We start from the raw sequence: 27,744 nt of genomic DNA on the forward strand, positions 1-27,744 counted from the left end.
GGATTACTGTTACAGTGCTATCTGGGTAGTTAATTACATTTGTTCCGACGTTTCTTGATTTTTATTTAAACAAAAATATTATAACAATTTGTGTACTACATTTTACTGCATGGTTAGGAACCAGAACATAAGCATTTCTCTGCACCTGCTATAACATCTGCTAAACCTTGGATGCGATCAATAAACTTTGATTTGATTTGAAGGAGTAAGAGTCCTGTAACCACAGAGCCGTAACAAACAGCACATTTCACCTCCCCCTGTTTCAATCAGGATGGTGGAAGTGATGTAAAGGTCAGATGATACGGCATGCGCCGTTGGACCCTGAAGGTAGAGACGCCCAGATCAGATAAGAGAAGGGATGAGAGGGAGCATGAACTGCTAACACACAAAGAAGGAGCCAGGGAGCTGGATTAACAGGCCAGAATCCCCACTCCGCCCCCCTGCTCCTCGCCTCTTGGCCCCCGACATGCCTCTTACACCCTGGGTAAAAGCTGACAGTTCTGGACCTGAATGTGGGAATAATGTGATCCTTGAACAGGGGGAGCACAGTGTGGAACTTTTGAAGGTCATAGGCCTCCAGTAGTGGCTCAGCACTCTGAGATCAGCAGCTGTGATTGCGCTACCATGTTACCTCTCAACAATGGCACACAGTTTTACATTCACCAACTCCTCCTGCTGACACTCATCCTTGCAGTCTCTATGCAATACTTGTCTTAAATGTTAGTTTTTCCTCTGTTCTACATGAATAAACAAGGACACAGATACTACTTGCTTCAGGTTGAGTGATAAAAGATACAACAGCAGTACACATCCCCAGTGACTTGTATCTCTCTCTCTCGCTCTCTCAAATCTGCTTCTGACATACCTGCCTGCTTAGACTGAGTGAGAGGGTGAGAAAAGACAAGGACAGAAAGATGTGAGTAAGATCTCCAAATTATTTGACATGTTGAAAAAGTGGGGCTTTCACACAGAGATGTAATTCATACCCTTCACTGCTTAAATACAGAAGAAGCAATTTGCTGAGGAAAGAGAGAGATGAAGCAAGAGGGGAGAGAGAGGGGGAGAAAGATGAGAATGAAACTGGTCACTTCATCCGATTGCCAGGGAGGGTAATACTTGACGCTCACGCTGCTCCAAAAATGCTAATCAGAACAGACTTGGAGTCCTCCCACCGCCTGATTGACAAGCGCAGTGCAGATGTGCTGGTACACAGGCAGCACGGGGAAGTAGGCACGGGCATGATGGCGGAATAGAGTGGGGCAAGGACCCGGCCCACAGCCCAGACCAGGGCTGATGTATGGCTGCTGGTCACTGCTGAGGCACACATGTGACATTAATGCACAAAGAGTGGACAGACACTGAGAGGTCCTGTGGGAGCATCAGTGTGCCTAGACCAGACCTGGCTGGACGGGGAAAGTCACAACTTAGCTGCTCATTGCGAGGGGAGTGAATGATGCACGTGCCATGCATGGATGGAGGGATGGAGGGATGGGAGGTCCCTGCTCTGCGTGGAGGGATGGAGGGAAGGGAGGTCCCTGCTCTGCAGGATGGAGGGATGGAGGGAATGGGGGCTGTGATGGGCTGCTTGCTTGGGAAATCTCCCAGGATGACAGGAGGGGACCGAATCAGTAAAGGGGGACCCTGCTGTGGACCCACTCTCCCTCCACCACTCTCACAGAGACAGAGCAAGACTGTATATCAACGTGTGTGCAAGATTGAGAATAGAGAGAAAACAAGAGAGAACAAAATAGAGAAAAGAGAGAAAAGAGAGAAAGGAGGCAGAAAGCGAGACACAGAGAGCAAGATGACGAGAACAAGAGAGACACACAGAGAGAAAGAAAGAAAAAGAGAGAAAGAAAGAGAGAGGTGTGCCCAGTCTACCCTCTGTTCTCTCCTGCAATATGCCACCATTGCACCCTGGGTCGTGTCAGAATGGCTGAGGCGCCCACCGCGCCAACTGTCACCCCCCAACCCCCACCAATCACCACCATACCCGAGCCCTAAGGCACTCTGCTGGCCCTGCCACCTCAACAGCCAGCCCTGCCGGCCAAGCAACCACCCAGCCTGCAGCAACAATTAGTCTGCTATCAGACCCTGCTCAGCTCTCTCTCTCTTTATTACTTTATCACATGCCTCTCTTCACAATATACTATAACCATCACTACACTCTACACTGGAGTCCAGGTCTGTATAGTACTCTACTTGCTCAAAGCATTTCCCCCACTTTACATTGTAGAAACCTGCTTCTCTGTATGGCAGAATGAGGTCTGTTGGCTGCTACAAACAAATAATGTTACACTATCTGATACAACCCACAGAGATGGGGTACGGGGGTCTTCCTCCCTGGTCCATGCTGCTGCTCATGACATTATCAATGGGACCAAGGGGATGTGGTACTCCTCAACGGGGATGCTGGGGCTTTCTTGTATGCATGACATCTGGCTCCACCAAACATTGAGAAAGCAGCTGGGCCCTGCAGGCCCAGTGTGGCGCCACATAGAGTGGGGGATGGGTACCAATCTGCAGTGCTCTGCTGCTCAAGCTGTCACTTTAGGTTGGATGGGTACATTTAGGCCCTCACTGCTGTCACCCTGCCTTGCCCCGTTTATGTTGTGGAGGTGGATCAAGGTCTCTTTCCCTCCCTGCTCATAATACTCCCCTCCTCCCCCTCTCATCCTCCACACACTAGCAGCCACAGCACGACTCCCACTCTAATCTGTCTTCATTCTCTATCCTCCTCCTCTACTCTCAGCTGAGTCCATAGCCACTTGAGCACATTACGATAAGCACATTCAGAGTCATCACAGTGTGAGAGAATTATAGAAGCTCCCATTAAGGAGCCTTTAGATTTAGAATATCTAAAAATTACAATATTAACTGTCAGTCAAAGACCGCTTTCTGTGTGTCCTTGAACTGAACTACAATGGCTTTTTTTATTTTTTTTATTATTCTGTCCGAACAAATGAAAAACACACAATACTGGCTATACCTGTAATATGAATGGAACTCCATGAAAATAATATGGCAAATGCTGCCATTCCATTTGCGTTCTCAAGGAAGTGAATATGTGAACGATCAGTTAATGACCAATTGCGGTGCACACCTCTAATTTGCCAGCCAGCTGTGGCAGAGATGGTGTCAGGCTTTTAACACTGGCTGAGCGTAAGGCCAGGTAATGTGCTCAGTGAGGTTAAGCGAACGCAACGTCAGGCTCCTGCATCATCATAACGTTAGCGCCCAGGCACATTAAAATGTTTGTCACCGGCCATTCTCTTTTAGTGTTGAGTGTGATGGCCTGTTTTCCGAGTTATGGATGAGGCAATTTCTCCAGCAACCCATTTTGTGGAGTCAAGACGGCAGTGTAAAACAAGCCCTTGCAGTTCAATTTGTCGTCTTTAAATCGTAAAATCACACAAGTGTGAAGATAATGGATGAATTCTACACATTGGGTGGTACTACAGTATGACTTTAACACAAGGCCCAGTAATATTGATGTAATACTCACTTGTCTGGTCTCCCAGGCACCTGCAGGCGTAAGCGGCACTTGTTGGCACTCTGAAGTTGATCCTCCTTGATCCGAATGAGTCTCTGTAGAGCTAGACACCAGTCCTGGGCCACAGTCGTGTTCAGGTTCTATGATCCACAAACACACAAGAACATTCTGCTGTGACAAGAAAATATAGCTACAGTACATACTCCCATGTGCACGATATTCTTCTATCGACTCCTACATGATGCACTTCTGTGTACATTCACAAGCTAACATTCATATCTCATGCTTGCAATCACACCTTTATATTTATGGACAGTCCTGACATAAACTCAGCAAAAAAAAAAAAATCCCTTTTTCAGGACCCTGTCTTTCAAAGATAATTTGTAAAAATCCAAATAACTTCACATATCTTCATTGTAAAGGGTTTAAACACTGTTTCCCATGCTTGTTCAATGAACCATAGACAATTAATGAACATGCATCTGTGGAATGGTCGTTAAGACACTAACAGCTTACAGACGGTAGGCAATTAAGGTCACAGTTATGAAAACTTAGTACACTAAAGAGGCCTTTCTACTGACTCTGAAAAACACCAAAAGAAAGATGTCCAGGGTCCCTGCTCATCTGCGTTAACATGCCTTAGGCATGCTGCAAGGAAGCATGAGGACTGCAGATTTGGCCAGGGCAATAAATTGCAATGTCCGTACTGTGAGACGCCTAAGACAGCACTACAGGGAGACAGGACGGATAGCTGATCCTCTTTGCAGTGGCAGACCACATGTAACAACACCTGCACAGGATCGATACATCCGAACATCACACCTGCGGGACAGGTACAGATTGGAAATAACAACTGCCTGACTTACACCAGGAACGCACAATCCCTCCATCAGTGCTCAGACTGTCCGCAATAGGCTGAGAGAGGCTGGACTGAGGGCTTGTAGGCCTGTTGTAAGGCAGGTCCTCACCAGACATCACCAGCAACAACATCGCCTATGGGCACAAACCCACTGTTGCTGGACCAGACAGGACTGGCAAAAAGTGCTCTTCACTGACGAGTCGCGATTTTGTATCACCAGGGGAGATGGTTGGATTCGCGTTTATCATCGAAGGAATGAGCGTTACACCGAGGCCTGTACTCTGGAGCGGGATTGATTTGGTCCGTCATGGTCTGGGGTGGTGTGTCACAGCAACATCGGACTGAGCTGGTTGTCATAGCAGGCAATCTTAACGCTGTGCATTACAGGGAAAACAACCTCCTCTCTCATGTGGTACCCTTCCTGCAGGCTCATCCTGACATGACCCTCCAGCATGACAATGCCACCAGCCATATTGCTCTTTCTGTGTGTGATTTCCTGCAAGACAGGAATGTCAGTGTTCTGCCATGGCCAGCGAAGAGCCCGGATCTCAATCCCATTGAGCACGTCTGGGACCTGTTGAATCGGAGAGTGAGGGCTAGGGCCATTCCCCACAGAAATGTCCGGGAACTTGCAGGTGCCTTGGTGGAAGAGTGGGGTAACATCTCACAGCAAGAACTGGCAAATCTGGTGCAGTCCATGAGGAGGAGATGCACTGCAGTACTTAATGCAGTGTCCACACCAGATACTGACTGTTACTTTTGATTTTTGACTCCCCCCCCTTTGTTCAGGGACACATTATTCAATTTCTCTCAGTCACATATCTGTGGAACTTGTTCATTTTATGTCTCAGTTGTTGAATCTTGTTATGTTCATACAAATATTTAGACATGTTAAGTTTGCTGAAAATAAACGGTATTGACAGTGAGAGGATGTTTCTTTTTTTGCTGAGTTTACTTACACTCTCGATGAAAAGAACCCTCCACCCCTTCCTCATAAAACTGCTTTGATTTATAGACCCTTTCATCAACCCACGGCAAAGCACTTTATACCATCGAATACGTCATACACATTACATCTCCTACACCACTTTTACAGTTAAGTCCCCCCAGTCATACTGTAAGAATCAAATCAATTTATGAAGTCAATGAGCCATGCAGAAGTATTTCCTATATTTGTTTGGTGGACATTTATATTATAACTGGGTGGAGTGTGAAAATCAATAATATGGAGTAAAGCCCATTTTACTCCACCTTAAAAAAATAGAGATCCAAAAGGCCACCTTTCCACTGAGAGGCTCTTTGGTGATTGCTGGAGTATACTGTGACTGTGTTATGTACAGTAGCTTTAATGTGATTGTGGCTACTGGTAGGTGTCCTGATTTGAACACAACAGAGCTCACTGCAGGAGAGAGCGGCACTACATTCTTCAGGAGATAGCCCTCAAATCTGTCACATCTCTGATTCTCTGTTTTTTATATTTTTGGGGTATTTTATTAGGATCCCCCATGGGGATATCAAATGTATTTATGCTGTTATCAATTGGTGATTCCAGAAAGATGTGTAGCTTTTATATGATCACATTTTAATTGCATTTAAATTCTCAATTTTGAATTTCATTGTGAATGTTCCCAGAAATAGATTTCCCCAAATGTCTTCCTCTCTATCATCTTTGAATAACTATCATGTTTGTTGCTGTACAATGCCTTGCATTTAACAAAATAACACTGTTCATGCATTTTCAATATCCAATCAAAGCATTCTGTGTTCTCAAAGTTCAGACCTGTAGATAGTTGGGTTGTGGAAGAAAGAAATCACTTTACGAGTGCAAGCATTATTTTGACTTATCAGCTTTATGAAAAATTTGTCAAGCTGCAAATTAAATCTCTTTAAAGTAAAGACCATTGTTTTTGGAGGTCAGTGTTATATAGTAGGTAGTGGGGGGATGTTATATAGTAAGTAGTGGGGGGATGTTATATAGTAGGTAGTGGGGTGGTGTTATATATTAAATAGTGGGGTGGGGTGGTGTTATATAGTAAGTAGTGGGGGGATGTTATATAGTAGGTAGTGGGGTGGTGTTATATAGTACGTAGTGGGGTGGTGTTATATATTAAGTAGTGGGGGGATGTTATATAGTAGGTAGTGGGGGGATGTTATATAGTAGGTAGTGGGATGGTGTTATATAGTAGGTAGTGGGGTGGTGTTATATATTAAGTAGTGGGGTGGGGTGGTGTTATATAGTAAGTAGTGGGGGGATGTTATATAGTAGGTAGTGGGGGGATGTTATATAGTAGGTAGTGGGGTGGTGTTATATAGTAGGTAATGGGGTGGTGTTATATAGTAAGTAGTGGGGTGGTGTTATATATTAAGTAGTGGGGGGATGTTATATAGTAGGTAGTGTGGGGATGTCATATAGTAGGTCGTGGGAGGATGTTATATAGTAGGTAGTGGGGTGGTGTTATATAGTAGGTAGTGGGGTGGTGTTATATAGTAAGTAGTGGGGCGGGGTGGTGTTATATAGTAAGTAGTGGGGGGATGTTATATAGTAGGTAGTGGGGGGATGTTATATAGTAGGTAGCGGGATGGTGTTATATTATAAGTAGTGGCATGGTGTTATATAGTATGAAGTGGGGTGGTGTTATATAGTAAGTAGTGGGGTTGAGTGGTGTTATGTAGTAAGTAGTGGGATGGGGTGGTGTTACATAGTAAGAAGTGGGATGGTGTTATATAGTAGGTAGTGGGGTGGGATGGTGTTATGTAGTAAGTAGTGGGGTGGTGTTATATTGTAAGTGTTGGGCTGGAGTGGTGTTATGTATTAAGTAGTGGTGTTGGGTTATATTGTAAGTAGTGGGGTGGAGTTATATAGTAAGCAGTGGGATGGTGTTATATAGTAAGCAGTGGGATGGTGTTATATAGTACGTAGTGGGGTGGTGTTATATAGTAAGTAGTGGGATGGTGTTATATAGTATGTAGTGGGGTGGTGTTATATAGTAAGTAGTGGGATGGTGTTATATAGTAAGTAGTGGGATGGTGTTATACAGTACGTAGTGGGGTGGTGTTATATAGTAAGTAGTGGGATGGTGTTATATAGTACGTAGTGGGGTGGTGTTATATAGTAAGTAGTGGGATGGTGTTATATAGTATGTAGTGGGGTGGTGTTATATAGTAAGTAGTGGGATGGTGTTATATAGTAAGTAGTGGGATGGTGTTATACAGTACGTAGTGGGGTGGTGTTATATAGTAAGTAGTGGGATGGTGTTATATAGTACGTAGTGGGGTGGTGTTATATAGTAAGTAGTGGGATGGTGTTATATAGTATGTAGTGGGGTGGTGTTATATAGTAAGTAGTGGGATGGGCCGGTGTTATATAGTAAGTAGTGGGGTTGAGTGGTTTTATATGGTAAGTAGTCGGGTTGAGTGGTGTTATATAGTAAGTAGTGGGATGGGGTGGTGTTACATAGTAAGAAGTGGGATGGTGTTATATAGTAGGTAGTGGGGTGGTGTTATATTGTAAGTGTTGGGCTGTTGTTATATAGTATGAAGTGGGGTGGTGTTAAACAGAAGTAGTGGGGTGGGCTGGTGTTATATAGTAAATAGCGGGATGGTGTTATATTGTAAGTAGTGGCATGGTGTTATATAGTATGAAGTGGGGTGGTGTTTTATATTAAGTAGTGGGGTTGAGTGGTGTCATATAGTAAGTAGTAGGCTGGTGTTATGGGTGGTGTTTTATAGTAAGTAGTGGGGTGGGGTTGTGTTATACAGTAAGTAGTGGGGTGATGTTATATAGTAAGTAGTGGCGTGGTGTTACATAGTTAGTAGTGGGGTTGGCTTGTGTTATATATTACGTAGTTGGGTCGGGGTGGTGTTATATAGTAAGTAGTGGGGAGGGCTGGTGTTATATGGTAAGTAGTGGGGTGGAATTATATAGTAAGTAGTGGGGTGGTGTTACATAGTAAGTAGTGGGGTTGGCTGGTGTTTTATAGTAAGTAGTAGGGAGGGCTGGTGTTATATAGTAAGTAGTGGAGTGGGCTGGTGTTATATAGTATGTAGTGTCTCAGCCTCCAGTATTTATGCTGCAGTAGTAGTTTATGTGTCGGGGGGCTAGGGTCAGTTTGTTATATCTGGAGTACTTCTCCTGTCCTATTCGGTGTCCTGTGTGAATCTAGGTGTGCGTTCTCTAATTCTCTCCTTCTCTCTTTCTCTCTCTCGGAGGACCTGAGCCCTAGGACCATGCCCCAGGACTACCTGACATGATGACTTCTTGCTGTCCCCAGTCCACCTGGCTGTGCTGCTGCTCCAGTTTCAACTGTTCTGCCTTAATATTATTTGACCATGCTGGTCATTTATGAACATTTGAACATCTTGGCCATGTTCTGTTATAATCTCCACCCGGCACAGCCAGAAGAGGACTGGCCATCCCACATATACTCTCTCTAATTCTCTCTTTCTTTCTCTCTCTCGGAGGACTCGCCCTAGGACCATGCCCCAGGAATACCTGACATGATGACTCCTTGCTGTCCCCAGTCCACCTGACTGTGCTGCTGCTACAGTTTCAACTGTTCTGCCTTATTATTATTCGACCATGCTGGTCATTTATGAACATTTGAACATCTTGACCATGTTTTGTTATAATCTCCACCCGGCACAGCCAGAAGAGGACTGGCCACCCCACATAGCCTGGTTCCTCTCTAGGTTTCTTCCTAGGTTTTGGCCTTTCTATGGAGTATTTCCTAGCCACCGTGCTTCTACACCTGCATTGCTTGCTGTTTGGGGTTTTAGGCTGGGTTTCTGTACAGCACTTTGAGATATCAGCTGATGTACGAAGGGCTATATAAATACATTTGATTTGATTTTATTTTATTTGATTTGATATAGTAAGTAGTGGGATGGTGTTATATAGTAAGTAGTGGAGTGGGGTGGTGTTGTATTGTAAGCAGTGGGGTGGGCTGGTGTTACGTAGTAAGTAGTGTGGTTGGCTGGTGTTATATAGTAAGTAGTGGGGAGGGCTGGTGTTATATAGTAAGTAGTGGGGTGGTGTTATATAGTAAATAGTGTGGTGGTGTTATATAGTAAGTAGTGGGGTGGTGTTAAATTGTAAGTAGTGGGGTGGAGTGGTGTCATATAGTAAGTAGTGGGGTGGGCTGGTGTTATATAGTAAATAGTGGGGTGGTGTCATATAGTAAGTAGTGGGGTGGAGTGGTGTGATATAGTAAGCAGTGGGGTTGAGTGGAGTTATATAGTAAGTAGTGGGGTTGAGTGGTGTTATATAGTAAATAGTGGGGTTGAGTGGCATTGTATAGTAAGTAGTGGGGTTGATTGGTGTTATATAGTAAGTAGTGGGGTTGAGTGGTGTTATATAGTAAATAGTGGGGTGGTGTCATATAGTAAGTAGTGGGGTGGAGTGGTGTCATCTAGTAAGTAGTGGGGTGGGCTTGTGTTATATAGTAAGTAGTGGGGTGGTATTATATACTAAGTAGTGGGCTGGTGTTATATAGTAAGTAGTGGGGTGGAGTGGTGTTATATAGTAAGTAGTTGGCTGGGTTGGTGTCATATAGTAAGTAGTGGGGTGGGTTTGTGTTATATAGTAAGTAGTGGGTTGGGGTTGTGTTATACAGTAAGAAGTGGGGTGATGTTATATAGTAAGTAGTGGGGTGGTGTTACATAGTTAGTAGTGGGGTTGGCTTGTGTTATATTTTAAGTGTTGGGTCTGGGTGGTGTTATATAGTAAGTAGTGGGGTGGGGTTATATAGTAAGCAGTGGGGTTTTGTTACATAGTAAGTAGTGGGGTGGTGTTATATTGTAACTAGTGGGGTGGGCTGGTGTTATATTGTAAGTAGTGGGGTGGGGTGGTGTTATGTAGTAAGTAGTGCAGAGGGCTGGTGTTACATAGTAAGTAGTGGGGTGGGGTGGTGTTACATAGTAAGTAGTGGGGTGGGCTGGTGTTATATAGTAAGTAGTGCAGAGGGCTGGTGTTACATAGTAAGTAGTGGGGTGGGCTGGTGTTACATAGTAAGTAGTGAGGAGTGCTGGTGTTATATAGTAAGTAGTGGGGGGTGTTATATAATAAATAGTGGGGTGGTGTTTTGTAGTAAGTAGTGGAGTGGGCTGGTGTTGCATAGTAAGTAGTGGGGTTTGTTGGTGTTACATGGTAAGTAGTCGGCTGGTGTTATATAGAAAATAGTGGAGTGGTGTTAAATTGTGAGTAGTGGGGTAGAGTGGTGTCATATAGTAAGTAGTGGGGTGGAGTGGTGTCATATAGTAAGTAGTGGGGTTCAGTAGTGTCATATAGTAAGTAGTGGGGTTGAGTGGTGTCATTTAGTAAGTAGTGGGGTTCAGTGGTGTCATATAGTAAGTAGTGGGGTTCAGTGGTGTCATATAGTAAGTAGTGGGGTGGAGTGGTGTTATATAGTAAGTAGTGGGGTTGAGTGGTGTCATTTAGTAAGTAGTGGGGTTCAGTGGTGTTATATAGTAAGTAGTGGGGTTCAGTGGTGTCATATAGTAAGTAGTGGGATGGGGTGGTGTCATATAGTAAGTAGTGGGGTGGAGTGGTGTCATATAGTAAGTAGTGGGGTGGAGTGGTGTAATATAGAAAATAGTGGGGTGATGTTACATTGTAAGTAGTGGGGTGGAGTGGTGTCATATAGTAAGTAGTGGGGTTGAGTGGTGTTATATAGTAAGTAGTGGAGTGGAGTGGTATTGTATAGTAAGTAGTGGGGTTGATTGGTGTTATATAGTAAGTAGTGGGGTTGAGTGGTGTTATATAGTAAATAGTGGGGTGGTGTCATATAGTAAGTAGTGGGGTGGAGTGGTGTCATCTAGTAAGTAGTGGGGTGGGCTTGTGTTATATAGTAAGTAGTGGGGTGGTATTATATAGTAAGTAGTGGGGTGGAGTGGTGTTATATAGTAAGTAGTTGGCTGGGTTGGTGTCATATAGTAAGTAGTGGGGTGGGTTTGTGTTATATAGTAAGTAGTGGGTTGGGGTTGTGTTATACAGTAAGAAGTGGGGTGATGTTATATAGTAAGTAGTGGGGTGGTGTTACATAGTTAGTAGTGGGGTTGGCTTGTGTTATATTTTAAGTGTTGGGTCTGGGTGGTGTTATATAGTAAGTAGTGGGGTGGGGTTATATAGTAAGTAGTGGGGTTTTGTTACATAGTAAGTAGTGGGGTGGTGTTATATTGTAACTAGTGGGGTGGGCTGGTGTTATATTGTAAGTAGTGGGGTGGGGTGGTGTTATATAGTAAGTAGTGCAGAGGGCTGGTGTTACATAGTAAGTAGTGGGGTGGGGTGGTGTTACATAGTAAGTAGTGGGGTGGGCTGGTGTTATATAGTAAGTAGTGCAGAGGGCTGGTGTTACATAGTAAGTAGTGGGGTGGGCTGGTGTTACATAGTAAGTAGTGAGGAGTGCTGGTGTTATATAGTAAGTAGTGGGGGGTGTTATATAATAAATAGTGGGGTGGTGTTTTGTAGTAAGTAGTGGAGTGGGCTGGTGTTGCATAGTAAGTAGTGGGGTTTGTTGGTGTTACATGGTAAGTAGTCGGCTGGTGTTATATAGAAAATAGTGGAGTGGTGTTAAATTGTGAGTAGTGGGGTAGAGTGGTGTCATATAGTAAGTAGTGGGGTGGAGTGGTGTCATATAGTAAGTAGTGGGGTTCAGTAGTGTCATATAGTAAGTAGTGGGGTTGAGTGGTGTCATTTAGTAAGTAGTGGGGTTCAGTGGTGTCATATAGTAAGTAGTGGGGTTCAGTGGTGTCATATAGTAAGTAGTGGGGTGGAGTGGTGTTATATAGTAAGTAGTGGGGTTGAGTGGTGTCATTTAGTAAGTAGTGGGGTTCAGTGGTGTTATATAGTAAGTAGTGGGGTTCAGTGGTGTCATATAGTAAGTAGTGGGATGGGGTGGTGTCATATAGTAAGTAGTGGGGTGGAGTGGTGTTATATAGTAAGTAGTGGAGTGGAGTGGTGTCATATAGTAAGTAGTGGGGTGGAGTGGTGTAATATAGAAAATAGTGGGGTGATGTTACATTGTAAGTAGTGGGGTGGAGTGGTGTCATATAGTAAGTAGTGGGGTTGAGTGGTGTTATATAGTAAGTAGTGGAGTGGAGTGGAGTGGTGTCATATAGTAAGAAGTGGGGTGGAGTGGTGTTACATAGAAAATAGTGGGGTGATTTTACATTGTAAGTAGTGGGGTGGAGTGGTGTCATATAGTAAGTAGTGGGGTGGTGTTATATAGTAAGTAGTTGGCTGGGGTGGTTTTATATAGTAAGTAGTGGGGTGGTGTTATATAGTAAGTAGTTGGCTGGGGTGGTTTTATATAGTAAGTAGTGGGGTGGTGTTGTATAGTAAGTAGTTGGCTGGGGTGGTGTTATATAGTAAGTAGTGGGGTGGTGTTATATAGTAAGTAGTTGGGTGGGGTGGTTTTATATAGTAAGTAGTGGGGTGGGGTGGGGTTATATAGTAAGTAGTGGGGTAGAGTCACATAGTAAGTAGTTGCGTGGGCTGGTAGTAAATGGTATGTTGTAGGGTGGGGTGATGTTGTATAGTAAGTAGTGGGGTGGGGTTTTATAGTAAATAGTGGGCTGGTGTTATATAGTAAGTAGATGGGTGGTAGTATATGGTCAGTTGTGGGGTGGGGTGGTGTTATATTGTAAGTAGTGGGGTGGGGTGGTGTTATATTGTAAGTAGTTGGGTGGAGTGCTGTTATATAGTAAGTAGTGGGGTGGTGTTATATAGTAAATAGTGGGGTGGAGTGGTGTCACATAGTAAGTAGTGGGGTGGTGTTATATAGTAAGTAGTGGAGTGGGGTTATATAGTAAGTAGTCAGTTGGTGTTATATCTTAAGTAGTTGGGTGCGGTGGTGTTATATAGTAAATAGTGAGGTGGTGTTATATAGTAAGTAGTGGGGTGGTGTTATATAGTAAGTAGTGGGCTGGTGTTATATAGTAAATAGTGGGGTGGTGTTATATAGTAAATAGTGGGGTGGTGTTATATAGTAAGTAGTGGGGTGGTGTTATATAGTAAGTAGTGGGCTGGTGTTATATATTAAGTAGTGGGCTGGTGTTATATATTAAGTAGTGGGGCGGAGTGGTGTTATATAGTAAGTAGTGGATGGGGTGGTGTTATATAGTAAGTAGTGGGGCGGAGTGGTGTTATATAGTAAGTAGTGGATGGGGTGGTGTTATATAGTACGTAGTGGGATGGTGTTATATAGTACGTAGTGGGGTGGTGTTATATAGTAAGTAGTGGGCTGGTGTTATAAATTAAGTAGTGGGGCGGAGTGGTGTTATATAGTAAGTAGTGGGGCGGAGTGGTGTTATATAGTAAGTAATGAGATGGTGTTATATAGTAAGTAGTGGGGTGGTGTCATATAATTTGTAGTGGGGTGTTGTTACATAGTAAGTAGTGGGCTGGGGTGTACCTGGTATGTCCCCCGTAGTGTTCCCACCAGTAGTGTGACCTCCTCCACCACAGACAAGTCGTGCTGCAGGTCCTGGAGTTCCTGGTAAAGCCGTGGAGGACCCAGGATCACTTTCCCTGTCGTCAACACACAACACAGCCTGTCACACTACAGTGCACACATCAACAGGTTACACCAGTTAACATGTCACCCACATCAATGCTTGTCTCCTAAAGACATGAAACATCTCAAGGTCAAACAACAATCCCCAAATGGAACTGCATTTTGAGACTTTCCTGAACTACAATAACTAGTGGAAGTGATAAAGAAAACTTGCACTTGTTGAACTCTGGTTCCACTGAGAAAGGAGTTCAATGTGTGATGGATCGATCACCACCATTATTTGTTGAACAGTCTGAATGAAGTCGGGAGTCTGAATGTATAACTAAAAAGCAGATAGAGAGAGGCCATTTGGAGCTATATGATGCCCTTTTCCCAAACAAAAGGAATGCAGGTGTCTCATTAGACGTGAGATTCACCAATCGATTTTGAAGCACACTCTTTAAAGTCTACCTCTCCAACCTCAGGGAATCAATAGCTCTACCTCTCACTGCCAGCCTCCCTAATGCCCTGGTCCACATCTCTACACAAGGCTCCAGGAGCACAACACAATTCAATGTTGCAGCAAGATGTAGCTGTAGCGTTGTCCTGTGCTGTCATCACAACCACATAATCAAGTAGCAGTCCGGCTTGGCACAAGGCAGGTAACTGAAGCATGGCCCTTTGTGGGAATCTAGTGGCTGTGTGAAGCCAGGGGGTGGCTGTGTGGATGTATCGACAAATAGTCAGAGAGTGGAGAGAGGCAGTTATTGTTCTCTTAAGAGAGCCTTTGTAACCTTTAAGCCTTTAGTGCAGAGGAGGCTGGCGAGCGGAGCTATAGGAGGACAGGCTCATTGTAATGGATGGAATGGAATAAATGGAACGGTATCAAAAGCAACTATATGGAAACTATGTTGAACTCCGCTCCATTTATTCCATTCCAGCCATTACAATGAGCCCATCCTCCTGTAACTACTCCCACCAGCCTTCACTGATTTAATGGGATCTCTCACACAGACGGGCACAGACATCTGACATCTGTGAGACACGATCAATAGCAGACACATCTGAATATAAAGAGGTGTGCCTGCCGTGAGTCTCTGTAAACAATGGCTTCCCTGTAGCTGTGGGGCTTTGGGATTCGCTGGCACACAGGTCCGCTGTGTCCCCGCCTGCCTAGAGTTGGCCCCAGCCCCAGAGGTGAATGTGCTGAGTTGTAATCCAGCGTAATCCCGTTGGTGTGGCGGGATTGGTTTTCACACTCACACGGTCATTCACACTGGCACGAAGCAGCAAGGCAGGGCTGAGCCCACAGGGGCCCCTGCCCTTCCTCCCAGAGGCAGCCGCTTCATGTAACACCAGCCAGCAGGAATCTTCATCCTCAGCATATAGTCCAGCTGGTGCTGTATCCAGCTCTGGGAACTAACCTGAGGGAATTTACAGCAGCCACTGCTTCCAAATCCCCAATATATCAAATCTGTACCAAAGCCACAGACTAATCCCCATCCAAACCTGGACACCAGCTCACTGCATGTAGATGAAGCATAGATTCAGTGTAGCATTGCTTTGCATCGCAGTCTCGTGTCAGTATCAGTATATAAAAAAAAACTCTGTAATGGTGGCAGGGAGAAGGTAAGCCTGTGTGTGGGTACATGGGGATGGCACAAGGCCAGACAGTGGGGATACAAAACAGTTGCCCACCTGTGTCTCTGCACAATAGAGGGACAGAGAGAGAGAGAGAGAGAGAGAGAGAGAGTTGAGAGAGAGAGAGAGAGTTGAGAGATCCCTGTAGTTCCCAGAAGGCCAGCCTTCTCCATCAATAAGGAAGGCCATCAGGGCCTGCAGGAGATGAAAAATGAGCCCATTTCTCGCCAAGCTGTGGGATTTCGGCCGGACCCCCCCCACCCCACCCCACCCCCCCACAGGGGACGGGGAACTATAAATAGACGTGGCAGTGGCAGGCTGGGGAACAATAGATGCACAGAGGAAGATGCACAGCAGATGCACAGAGGAAGATACCTGGAAAGACATGATTTAGGGGATGGCTTGCATTGGGCCCATGCTAAATTCTAAAATGAACCATCCTGGTAATCAAAAGTCAGGAGAGAGAGAGAGAGAGCAATAGAGAGAGATATAGAGAGAGATATAGAGAGCGAAAGAGTTAGCAGAAAGCGAGCAAAAGAGAGAGAATCTGAAGTCAAATGTCTACTGATGATCTGGTGCTTCTGTCCCCAACCAAGGAGGGCCTACAGCAGCACCTAGATCTTCTGCACAGATTCTGTCAGACCTGGACCCTGACAGTAAATCTCAGTAAGACAAAAATAATGGTGTTCCAAAAAAGGTCCAGTTGCCAGGACCACAAATAAAAATTCCATCTAGACACCGTTGCCCTAGAGCACACAAAAACCTATACATACCTCGGCCTAAAAATCAGCACCACAGGTAACTTCCAAAAAGCTGTGAATGATCTAAGAGACAATGCAAGAAGAGCCTTCTAAAGGAGCATAACATTTGACATACCAATTAAGATCTGAGTAAAAATACTTGAATCAGTCACAGAGCCCATTGCCCTTTATGGTTGGGAGGTCTGGGGTCCGCTCACCAACCAATAATTCACAAGATGGGACAAACACCAAATAATTAATGCAGAGCAGAATAAGCCCGATTCCCGCTAATTATCAAAATCCAGAAAAGAGCTGTTAAATTCTACAACCACCTAAAAGGAAGCGATTCCCAAACCTTCCATAACAAAGCAATCACCTACAGAGAAATTATCCTGGAGAGGAGTCCTCTAAGCAAACTGGTCCTGGGGCTCTTTTCACGAACACAAACAGACCTCACAGAGCCCCAGGACAGCAACACAATTAGACCCTACCAATGTATGACCATATTAGAAACACATATTTCTCTCAGATTACAAAGACCCACAAAGAATTAGAAAATCAAATCCAATTATGATAAACTCCCATATCTACTGGGTGAAATACCACAGTGTGCAATCACAGCAGCAAGATTTGTGATCTGTTGCTACAAGAAAAGGGCAACCACTGAAGAACAAACACTGCATTTTAAATACAACCCGTACTTATGTTTATTTATTTTACTTTTTTTACTTTAACTATTTGCACATCATTACAACACTGTATATAGACATAATATGACATTTGAAATGTCTTTATTCTTTTGGATTGTAATATTTACTTTTTATTGTTTATTTCACTTTTATTTATCCATTTCACTTGCTTTGGTAATGTAAACATATGTTTCCCATGCCAATAAAGCCCCTTGAATTGAAATTGAATTGAGAGAGAGCGAGCGAGAGACAGAGAGAGCGAGAGAGAGGAGAGAGCGAGAGAGGAGAGAGCGAGAGAAGGAGGTGATAGACCCTTTAATGTCAATTTAAATCATCCCACAGTGTTGCAGTAAACTTTTAAGACTTTAAGGCTTAATCTTCAGAGAATCTAAACCTAATCTTGGCATCCATGTTAAACTGTTGCTGTTCACTGAGCGTGACATGGTCAGACACTGCTGTAAAAGGCGCCATTAATATTTAAAGGCCGTTCCATTACATCATGATAAGGCTTTGTATCTCCTTCCCATAGCACATTTATCAGGGATCTCTCCACCAATCTGTACGCACAACAGAGTTTTGTGAGGGGTGAAAAAAGACCTGTTTCACCATTAGATTCCTATCTAGTGCTGCTGCTTCTCTAATTGGAGCTTGAGAGGAAGGGAATAATCTCTGCAGATTGATGACACCACTCCAGATATGTTTGTGGTCTATCAGAGAGTGAAATGAGACTGTGGAGGGTGCAGCTATGTTTTCCCACTGTATCTCTCGCAGATAAAAACAGCCCAGGCAAATGGAACCAAGTGACCATCATCGCTATTCTTTTCACAAACACATCCTCAATCAGAGTGACAGCGCTGCGTCACCAGAATTCACTGGGATAGTTCACAGTAGCAAACAGATTAGAGGGCTGTGCTGAGTCAGACCATGCGGCTGAGACTAGGAGTCTGGCCAAATGATGAGATTAGCTTGACTACAGGGATAGAGAGGCGATGGATGGATGACTCAGTAGGTTTACCAACCTGGGGGACAGGCACTGCCAGGGTGCTTGGCACCGCCATGTTGGAACAGGGTCTCCTGGGAGGCCTCCTGACCCACTTCCACTACCTGGACCTGCAGCAGGGGGGCACTCCACTTCATGGTGTACTTAGGACCAACAGGGACTAGGCTGCTGATATCAAGGGGCCCCCTGGTGGTTGAAAAGAGAAGAAAACAAGCAAACAAGTCAACGTTTCTCCCAGCATCCCTCTCTTCCTGACAGCAGCACTAATCCCAAACCACCAACAGGAGGAGAACTGAGGTATAGCTCCTTATATTGTGACATAAAGAGCTGAGGAGCTGAATTAGAATCCTTCTGATCAGCTGTGTTCACGGCAGAAAGCGGGACCCCCGGCTATGAGCAGAATTAATTTCATATTCATATATTCCTGTAATCACGCATACAATCAACGTTGTGATCACTTTGTCAAGATTCTAGAGGGCAGGCAAAGTCAACTTCAGGGGAATCAAGTTGAACGAAACATGTGGTGATGACTACTTTGAAGGCTGAACAAGAGAGCTTTGAGGTATGAACGTCTCAAACAGGAGCTTTGTAAATGGAGGAAAATATTTGCTGTTTACCTTTAGCTCTGAGACGATGTGAACAATGGTGCTGTCATAGAGGATAAATTGTAGAGGGACCAAGAATTTTTTTATGTCAGTGATCTAGGACTCCTGTTGCTCTAGTTAAGCTGCCTGCAGTTTGTTTAAAGCTGATAAAGCTCCTGTTCCTCCAGATAGTGCTAGAGAACGCCTATTAGCTATTACTCTTTGCTATGCAGTTTGCCTAAATATATCCCTGTAAAGCTTTGTAGGCTGAGCCTTGTGGTGCTGCTGCTGTGGAGCTGGGAAGGTGTTTGTGTATTCAGACTGTAGAGTTGTTTAGCAGAACTCACTCTACTCTACAGAGACACCACTTACTTGACGTTGATGTTGGCACAGATGAGGATATCGTTGAAGAGGAAGACTTTGCGCTCCTTAGACTTCAGGACCTGGCCTCGCTCCCCATACACCGTCTCAATCAGTGTCTCACAAAGCACCAGTGACCCCTGGTCTGAGTTCAGTTGCTAAAGGGGCAGAGCAATCAGCACACTGTCTCAAAAGGCACATCACAAATGGCAAATTCTCCAGGGTTTCAGTTCAATTGCTAAAGAGTACAGCAGGCAGACTAAAGACTGGTTAAGTGAGTGTCTCGTTGGGGATCAGTGTCAGATCAAGGGAGATTTGTCCAGTCAGGGCACACAGAACACATTCACACACACACACACACACAGTGGCGACCTGTCAGCAGGTGTTTTGAGCCCCACCTGTTTTTTTTTTTGTGTGCCTGTTTTGCATGTTATTTTGGCATTAATACGTGTCACATATCAGTATACAAACATTGTAAAAAAAAAAAAAGAATGTATAAATGATTGACTTAAAATTAATAATAAAGCAGAATACAAACATTGTCTCTTTTTTGCTTTCTTGAGTAAGGGAGCTCTAAAATGCAGGTGTTTCAGCCTAGCTCAGTGCTTTCTGTGGTGGAGGGGCAGCCAGCAGAAAATATGGAGCGTAGGGGTTGGTAATGTTCTCTGGTTGCACCGTGATTGGCTCAGTGTTCTGTCACACATGGGGACACTACGTCATTCCAAAATTTAAAGGTGGAGCTCCAAAATTTAAAGGTAGAGCTCCAAAATTCTAGCCACTTGGGTGCTGCCATAGAGTTACGTTAGCAACACCCATCCAAGAAGGCTCAGTCATTGGTCACAGATATAATTACATCAAATCACGGTATATCTACAGTAGCTTTGGACTGATCATGTCAACATCATACTTTCAAAATCTTAGCAAGCTAGCAGTCATCATCATGAATCAAGTCGACAATCTATCGGCAAATCCTTTTCAATCCTTGTCATATGAAGATAAAAAATTCAGAGAAATTATAGATAAAACGTATCGGTGCTCAATGGACATAAACATTAAACCACAAGTTGGAAATCCCAAAATCAACAATGAGTGGTTTGGAAAGAATCAGTGGTTAACTGCAAGCAAGCAATCACTAGCCTGCTATTTAGTGGAGTGGGTGATGGTCCCATGTCTGGGTTTAAGGGTCTCTTTTCCTAGCTTAAACGGATAAACAATCCAGCATGACTTCTGCCAAGCTCAAAACAACTGGAAACCCGTAACTGGGAAATCTGAAAAAAACGAGGTCCGACTGGGAAAATAGATTTTGAACGGTCATCTAACTCGGAATTGCAAGTTGGGAACTCGGGTCTTTCTAGAGCTCCGATCTGAAGATCACTGACATCATGACTCAAACTTGTTTTTTGTATTCAGAACTTCACCAGCACCATAAATCCAGAGAACGCCAGACTTCGATGACAAAATTTTCCCTCGAAGGACCGCCGCGCCACCTTCCTGTTCAAGTGAACAAGGCACAACAAGGTGAGTCCAAAAATGTATTGTATGCTGCTGCATAAATTATGTAATATGCCAGGGAGATATGTACTGTATACTGTAGCTAAGAAAGTAATACTAAGTGTATGTTGTGTAGTAAGCTGTTAGTAGTCCATGTGCCTCAATCATTTGGTCCCTTTTTGGCTCATCATTTCACCTACTGTTCTGACTTGGTGGTGCACATGTAGCACATTTTAGAGAAATGTAGTCCTTGAAAATTGTAAGAGCTTTCATTGTCTGCTTATATGCCCCCTTTATTTATCCTGTGGTTCCGACTTGGTGTACTGTAAGAACGGCCCATGTTCTGAATTCTGTCGCTGTACATTTCAGAAGTGCTGAGCAAATAGTTATTTTGACTACGTCCATCCTAGCTCGCTCATTAACGTCTTAATCGAAATTACGGATTGCTTCTTATCGTCCCCTTATGCCATATTTTGTACATCTCAGATGTCAGTAGAAACCACATTTGTTTAAGCAAGTCAGCCATATCAGTTTTGTTTTTTTAAAAGGCAGTAAATGAGGCTGAATGAACTGTTTTGCTGCCAGACAAGGCTCCTCTGATAGCCAGGTGTAGCAGTGGTAAGGTGTTGGGACTGCTTGTTGGGACACTGCTGTTGGGACACTGCTGTTGGGACAGCTTTATGTAGGCCCGAACAGTTTGTTGGCACCGTTGTAGAGCAATTAATGTATTGTTTAGTGTTGGTTTTTCTTGCCCCACCAAGATTTACATGCTAAAATCGCCACTATATACACAGATACACAGACACATGGAAATATCCAAAGAAATGTCTTTGTATACTGCAGTATGTGAGAACACACAATACATACTTTTCCTAAGGTACATATGGCAAGGGTAATCTAATAGAAAGCATTACTTGGTTCAGTCATTTTTTATGTCCAGCTGAATCAATACAGTCAGTTTTATGTATTCTAAAACAATCTTCTGAAAAAAAAAGAGTCATTACAACTACAGTAAAACAAAAGACTGAACTGACGGTAGAGTACAAATATGCAGCTCAGATAGTGTCCCATTCTGATGTTTCTGTTTGTTTGATAGAAACACCATTTTTATGATAATAATCTGTGTTTTGTCCATTTTTCAATGCACAGTGCTCTACATCCCATCACATCTCACAAAATGGATTGTTATATATGTGGAGAATCAGTAGCCGTGCTTGGCTTTTGTTCAGATGGCTTGGGAAATGAGTCATTAGTCAAACAGTAGCCTGTCTTCTATGATCACAGAACTACAGCACCCTCAAGAGGCAGAGAGAAGTAAATCATGGAAGGGCCCTCTGAAAAGTCCCAAGTGTCAACAGTGTGCATGTGTGACTGTTTTGTGTGAGTGTGTGTCTGATATATAGAGTGAAACGGAAACCTCAGCCTGTTCCCACTCACAGTGTTATCTCCCATATTCCACTGACTTAGATACTTAGTATATTACTTAGTGACAAATAATTAATATTTCATTGGATGGTTATGGGATAATGGAAGAGAACTGCTTCCTATTGAAATTCTGCAGTCTCACCGCAGTAAATGGAATTCTGTGTAGAGCTGACGAGATTGGCCGAATCAGCTCATCTCAGGACTCTGGAAAATTCACCACCATGGACCAATAGAAAGAAAGAGAGAGGGAGGCACAGAGGGAGGGAGAGGGAGAGAGGGAGATGATGGCCTCCAGGTGGGGACAAGAAAGGGAGGAAGAGGGAGAAAGTGAGCAAGAGAAAGAGAGGGAGAGGGAAGAAAAGAATAGCAGAAGGAAAGGAGGGGGGGGAATGATAGGGAGAAGGACAAGGAGAAATGGGGAGATATAGCTTCCAATTAAATGTCTCATTTACCCCTTAATTCCTCTTATTCAAAAATGCATTTGTTCAGATTTGCAGCGTCTGGACTGTAATTCCAGTGTGGTAATGGAGAAGAAACGCCCCTGCCGTGGTGTTTAGACACTGTTCAGGGGCCATAATGGACATAATATCTGGGCAATGATTTTTCTGAATAAAAATACTTTCCTAGACTAATGTTTGGGAATGTAATGTAAGTGATGGCTATATATGCTAATGCTTAGGTGGTTGGCTCATGCTGATAACACAGAGGAGGTAGAGGAAGGGCTCCGGGGTTGAGCCACACGGTAAGCAGGTTGATTACTCTGTGTGCGTGCGTGTGTATGTGTCAGTGTCTGTGTCGGTTTGTGTGTGTCGGTGTGTGCTTGTGTCGGGGGCTGCGTGTGCGTGTATGTGCTTGCGTACATGTGTATTGCAGTATTTCTGTCACCTTGCTGAGCGAGCGGTCGCTGACACTGCGTGCTAGCTGCTGAGTCTCAGCTATTTGGTCGGCCACACGCTTCTGTTCATTCAGCTTATCGGCCAACATTTCTAGTTCAGTCAGAGCCAGCTGCAGAGGCAGGCAGTCTACGTGACCCTTAGGTGTGTTCTTCAGCATGTCCTGACAGAGAAACAGTGATGAGAGAAACAAACACTGAATAAAGTGAAGAGATGTTGGTTTGTGTGTAAGAGTGTGTGCACATTGTTTTCTGTGTTTTTACGGCCCAGAGCCTTGTAAGCACATTGCTCTCATTTTCATATTTCTTTAAAAAAATCCAAGTATTTATTGAGTTTCATCCCAGATCTATGTGTGTGTCTGGCTTACCTGCAACTGTGTGTGCTTGTGGACCTGCATAAATAAGGCCTTATATTCTGTGTGTGAGTCCCAAAAGAGTTTCAGTGCTTTGAGTTTAGTTCCCTGTGTAATATATGATTTAACACAGACACTCCCTCTCCAGGGTGCTGAGTTTGAGGCAAGAGGAAAATGCCTCATTTACATTCATAACTTATCTTTTGAAGTCATGGATAATCAACCCCTACTTATGGATAGAATGAGGTACTGCAGTTCCAGTACGCAAAATCTTTCCACACACAATGTTGAGACAGGAAAAGTAAAGGAAGACAAAGAAGCCTACTGCATGAAAAGCTTATATGGTTAGACTAGATAGGTATAACCATGCATGGTGTTATACCGTATCTCATGTATTTAGCAGTTTTCAATGGCTCAATGTATCATCGCATGTGTCAATCTCTTGATCAGGTCCATAAAACACTGTGTGGTGTTAATCTCAGATTGTTTAGCTGTTTATTTTCTCATGTGACATTATCTTGTCAATGTTAGCAGTGAAGGTGCTGGTAAAGACACATACCTGCAGTAATAGGATGAACTGGGGAAAGCGTTGGATGGGCTTCACCATGAGGCCGTACAGGGTGATCCGGTCAACACTGGACACCTGTTTCATCTACACAACACAGGATAAGACGCTTTAGATAAACAGAATACCATAGTGAAGTCAGGAGATAAGCAAAAACACAGAGAGAAAGACCCCTTTAGGCACCTATTATTCAGAGGACAAGATATGGAGAGTGCATGAGTGTGGGAGTAGGAGTGGGTTTAGGTTAGTAAGGTGTGGAGAAACAGAATCTGGTGGACGTGCTGGTCATTAGAGATTTGGGAAGTGGATGTGTTCACATGCCACATCTATTTATATTGGCACAAGCACTGTTCATGAAACAAACTGTTCACACCCCACATGTTGGTGGAGAGAAAATGTTGCAGTTTTAAAGCTTATTTCCTGCAATTGTACACATTTTGTCATGGGGTGCAGAATTGTTTTTGCCGTTTTAAAGGGACCTTTCTTGTAATTCTATACATTTTGCAATGTCTAATGTGTATTCATGTGAAATCTGAGCGACTTGAACATTACTACAAAATGTTGAAATTGCATCTTGTCTATTCTACTATTACAACTTTCAAGAGTAAGTTGAAGCCGGACTGAGTTCCTTAAATATACTGTATGTTTTATACTTTTTTTGTTGGGGGGCGGGGAGAGTTGTGAGAGTTGCTAATTGGTGCAATATAAATATTCTCTATGATTAGTGCAGTGTATTGCAACAAGTAAGCACAACCAGGCCAGCTTGAAAATATTTGAATAAAGCAACTACACTTTTATGTAGTTGCTGTCCGCAACCCGTGGAAATCGAATTAGCATACAAAAAAAATCCCCATAAAAATCCCTCTATGGAAAGAGGCTCTACAACCTCCACAAGTATCAGGAGACTGGTCTGAGACTGATGTGACCCCTCACACTAATTTGACCCCTCTGTGCAAAAGTGAGACTCTGATGAACATTTACATGCTCAGGCTTCACAAGGCTTGTCGGAAGGTCCGTCGGTACCAGTTGAAAACATGTATGGAAGTATATATGGATGTTCAAAAAATATATATATATTTATTATATCTCTCAGATAAAGGAGAAACAATTCAGAACAAACTTCCTTGTGATATGTTTTTGAAACTATCTGTTGTTCCATGTAGTGAATCTGTTATTCAATGTGTTTGTATGGGCTAATAGCAGTAAGGCCAAAAATAATCGTTCATCAAATAATTGTCCCTGGAGGGGGTGCGTCGCCTGAGTGGGTTGATTCACTGATGTGGTCATCCTGTCTGGGTTGGCACCCCCCCCCCCCCCCCCTTGGGTTGTGCCGTGGCAGAGGTCTTTGTGGGCTATACTCAGCCTTGTCTCAGGATGGTAAGTTGGTGGTTGAAGATATCCCTCTAGTGGTGTGGGGGCTGTGCTTTGGCAAAGTGGGTGGGGTTATATCCTTCCTGTTTGGCCCTGTCCGGGGGTGTCCTCAGATGGGGCCACAGTGTCTCCTGACCCCTCCTGTCTCAGCCTCCAGTATTTATGCTGCAGTAGTTTATGTGTCGGGGGGCTAGGGTCAGTTTGTTATATCTGGAGTACTTCTCCTGTCCTATTCGGTGTCCTGTGTGAATCTAAGTGTGTGTTCTCTAATTCTCTCCTTCTCTCTTTCTTTCTCTCTCTCGGAGGATCTGAGCCCTAGGACCATGCCCCAGGACTACCTGACATGATGACTCCTTGCTGTCCCCAGTCCACCTGGCCATGCTGCTGCTCCAGTTTCAACTGACCTGAGCCCTAGGACCATGCCCCAGGACTACCTGACATGATGAATCCTTGCTGTCCCCAGTCCACCTGACCGTGCTGCTGCTCCAGTTTCAACTGTTCTGCCTTATTATTATTCGACCATGCTGGTCATTTATGAACATTTGAACATCTTGGCCATGTTCTGTTATAATCTCCACCCGGCACAGCCAGAAGAGGACTGGCCACCCCACATAGCCTGGTTCCTCTCTAGGTTTCTTCCTAGGTTTTGGCCTTTCTAGGGAGTTTTTCCTAGCCACCGTGCTTCTACACCTGCATTGCTTGCTGTTTGGGGTTTTAGGCTGGGTTTCTGTACAGCACTTTGAAATATCAGCTGATGTACGAAGGGCTATATAAATCAATTTGATTTGATTTGATTTGATTCATTTTCACTTCAAGGGGTCTTAAAATTCTAAATCAAATAGCTAAATGATCCTTGGTATGACCTTCTTAAAACAATTCCGTATAGCTTAGTAGACCCCCCCTCCTGGTTTAGACAGGGCTCAGACTCTGATTGGTTAACCAAGTATTAAGACACCAGTAGAATTGTAGTATGAGGGCCAAATTAAATAGTAGAAGAAGGTCGTCAGTGACCGTGGGTTAGAGTGTATTGAAAGAACAATAGAGAAAAAAACATGGACGGTTCTACTTTGTGACTCACCTTTAAGAATTCCAGGAAGGCTGGTTTGGACATGCATGCCTTTTTTACGAGGGCCATGGCATTGGTGAAGTTATTGACATAGTCGCTATAAACATCTAGCACCATCGACTTAGAAAACTGTAAAAACACAGAAAGGTGGGGTTATGGGAAACGCAAGAGAAACAATCCTTGCATTTCACATCAGGAATCTGTTGGATTTTTCATGGAACAAGTTAATTCAGGAACTAGTCATGCTTGGTCATTTATTTGTTAAAGCATCTGACAACCTTAAGTCCCTTGAAAGTCAGTAGCTCCGCAGCTCATCTAACAATCATATTCATGGAATGGAAGGGAAGAAAAGGGTAGAAAATTGCCATTTAAGTGTGGTATTTAAGACCCTGACCTGTTTACCATCCAGGAGACCAACAAACACCCTTCACAATCCACAATCCTGCTGCGGCGGCACACAGTCATTCGCTCTCATTTGATTAAACACAAAGCAGGCTGCTGACGGCAGCAGTAGCTGGTGAAGCAGTAGCTGGGAAATTAGCCAGTCTCAGAGAAATGAACCCTCTCCTTCATCTTCTCTGCAAGCCAGCAACAAACAACACACAGATAGTATGAGACCAACTAATAGCATAAAACATTAACAGCTGGGGAAATGAATGAGGAGTGTTCAGTCCCAACCCCCAGCCTACAATAAACAAGACCAGAAGGAGGGCAGAATGGCATCTTTCATAGGTAAATAATCAGCAACCCTTATGGATGACCACGTTGCAGAGGGTCACAGCAGCACACTCATACATTAGTCCAATTGTCCTGTGCCAATGCTTTAAGCACACATATTCAGAGTGTATTTGCTGCAGAAGAGATATTCATCTTAGCTGTAATGGTCTCCATGTTTGAAGTTAGTGATGTTTGCTCATTTTTAAGTGCAGCTCATTATAACTGTGTCTGTGGAAATTGTCTTCTAATGCCCTATGGGAAAACTGACACACTCTCTCACGCACGCACACACACACACACACACACACACACACACGCACACACACACACACGCACACATGCACGCACACACGCACACACACACGCCCAACACACAACACACACACACGCATACGCACACATGCACGCACACACGCACACACACACGCACACACGCACAACACACACACACACACACACACACACACACTCACACACACACACACACACACACACACACACACACACACACACACACATACACACACACACACTAACCGAGGCCACAAATAGGTCCCCAATCTTCTCACTGCTGTCCCACTCAGCCACACGTGACGCCAGTGCGATCTGGAACATGGAGTGACACTGAGTGATCTCCCGTAGGCGGTAAAATACAGGCCGGATCTTCCGTGGGCTCAGGATGTGTGGGTCCGCCTCCAGCAAGGGGCTCTGGTACTCCTGGGGAAATGGTATACCCAGGTTAACTTGGATTAGGTGTGCTTTACGGTGGAGAACGACATAAAACACAGAAGTAGGCCCTGATCATAAAAAGCATGACATCAATATCAACATCTCTCAACAGATACAACAGCACCATCACGTGTGCCTTGGACCCTTAATGAAAGGTACATTGATGGAATCGTCAGTTAGTAACAATCTTATAAGTAATTGCAATTAGTCAAGATGCTGTAGAGTATCAAACTAGTCAACTATGTAAAACGTGTGACTGCAGTGTCTTTTAAGATGAG

The 27,744-nt window shown here is 44.0% G+C and overlaps 1 protein-coding gene across 3 annotated transcripts in view; it reads right to left on the minus strand.

Annotated features, from left to right (window-relative positions):
- LOC139414306 (rho guanine nucleotide exchange factor 10-like protein) overlaps positions 1–27,744 on the minus strand; it is a 161,709-nt gene that overhangs the window by 106,187 nt on the left and 27,778 nt on the right. For all 3 annotated transcript variants that reach the window (XM_071162225.1, XM_071162224.1, XM_071162223.1), the window contains exons 10-17: positions 27,275–27,454; positions 26,033–26,149; positions 23,578–23,670; positions 22,659–22,829; positions 18,870–19,015; positions 17,933–18,099; positions 13,763–13,878; positions 3,506–3,633 (exon numbers count right to left, since the gene is read on the minus strand). In XM_071162225.1, the coding sequence (XP_071018326.1) occupies positions 3,506–3,633; positions 13,763–13,878; positions 17,933–18,099; positions 18,870–19,015; positions 22,659–22,829; positions 23,578–23,670; positions 26,033–26,149; positions 27,275–27,454 (1,118 nt within the window). The remainder of the gene's footprint in view (positions 1–3,505; positions 3,634–13,762; positions 13,879–17,932; positions 18,100–18,869; positions 19,016–22,658; positions 22,830–23,577; positions 23,671–26,032; positions 26,150–27,274; positions 27,455–27,744) is intronic.

The sequence above is a fragment of the Oncorhynchus clarkii genome, chromosome 7 (genome assembly GCF_045791955.1).
Source record: "Oncorhynchus clarkii lewisi isolate Uvic-CL-2024 chromosome 7, UVic_Ocla_1.0, whole genome shotgun sequence".
In the NCBI taxonomy this organism is placed as follows: Eukaryota; Metazoa; Chordata; class Actinopteri; order Salmoniformes; family Salmonidae; genus Oncorhynchus; species Oncorhynchus clarkii.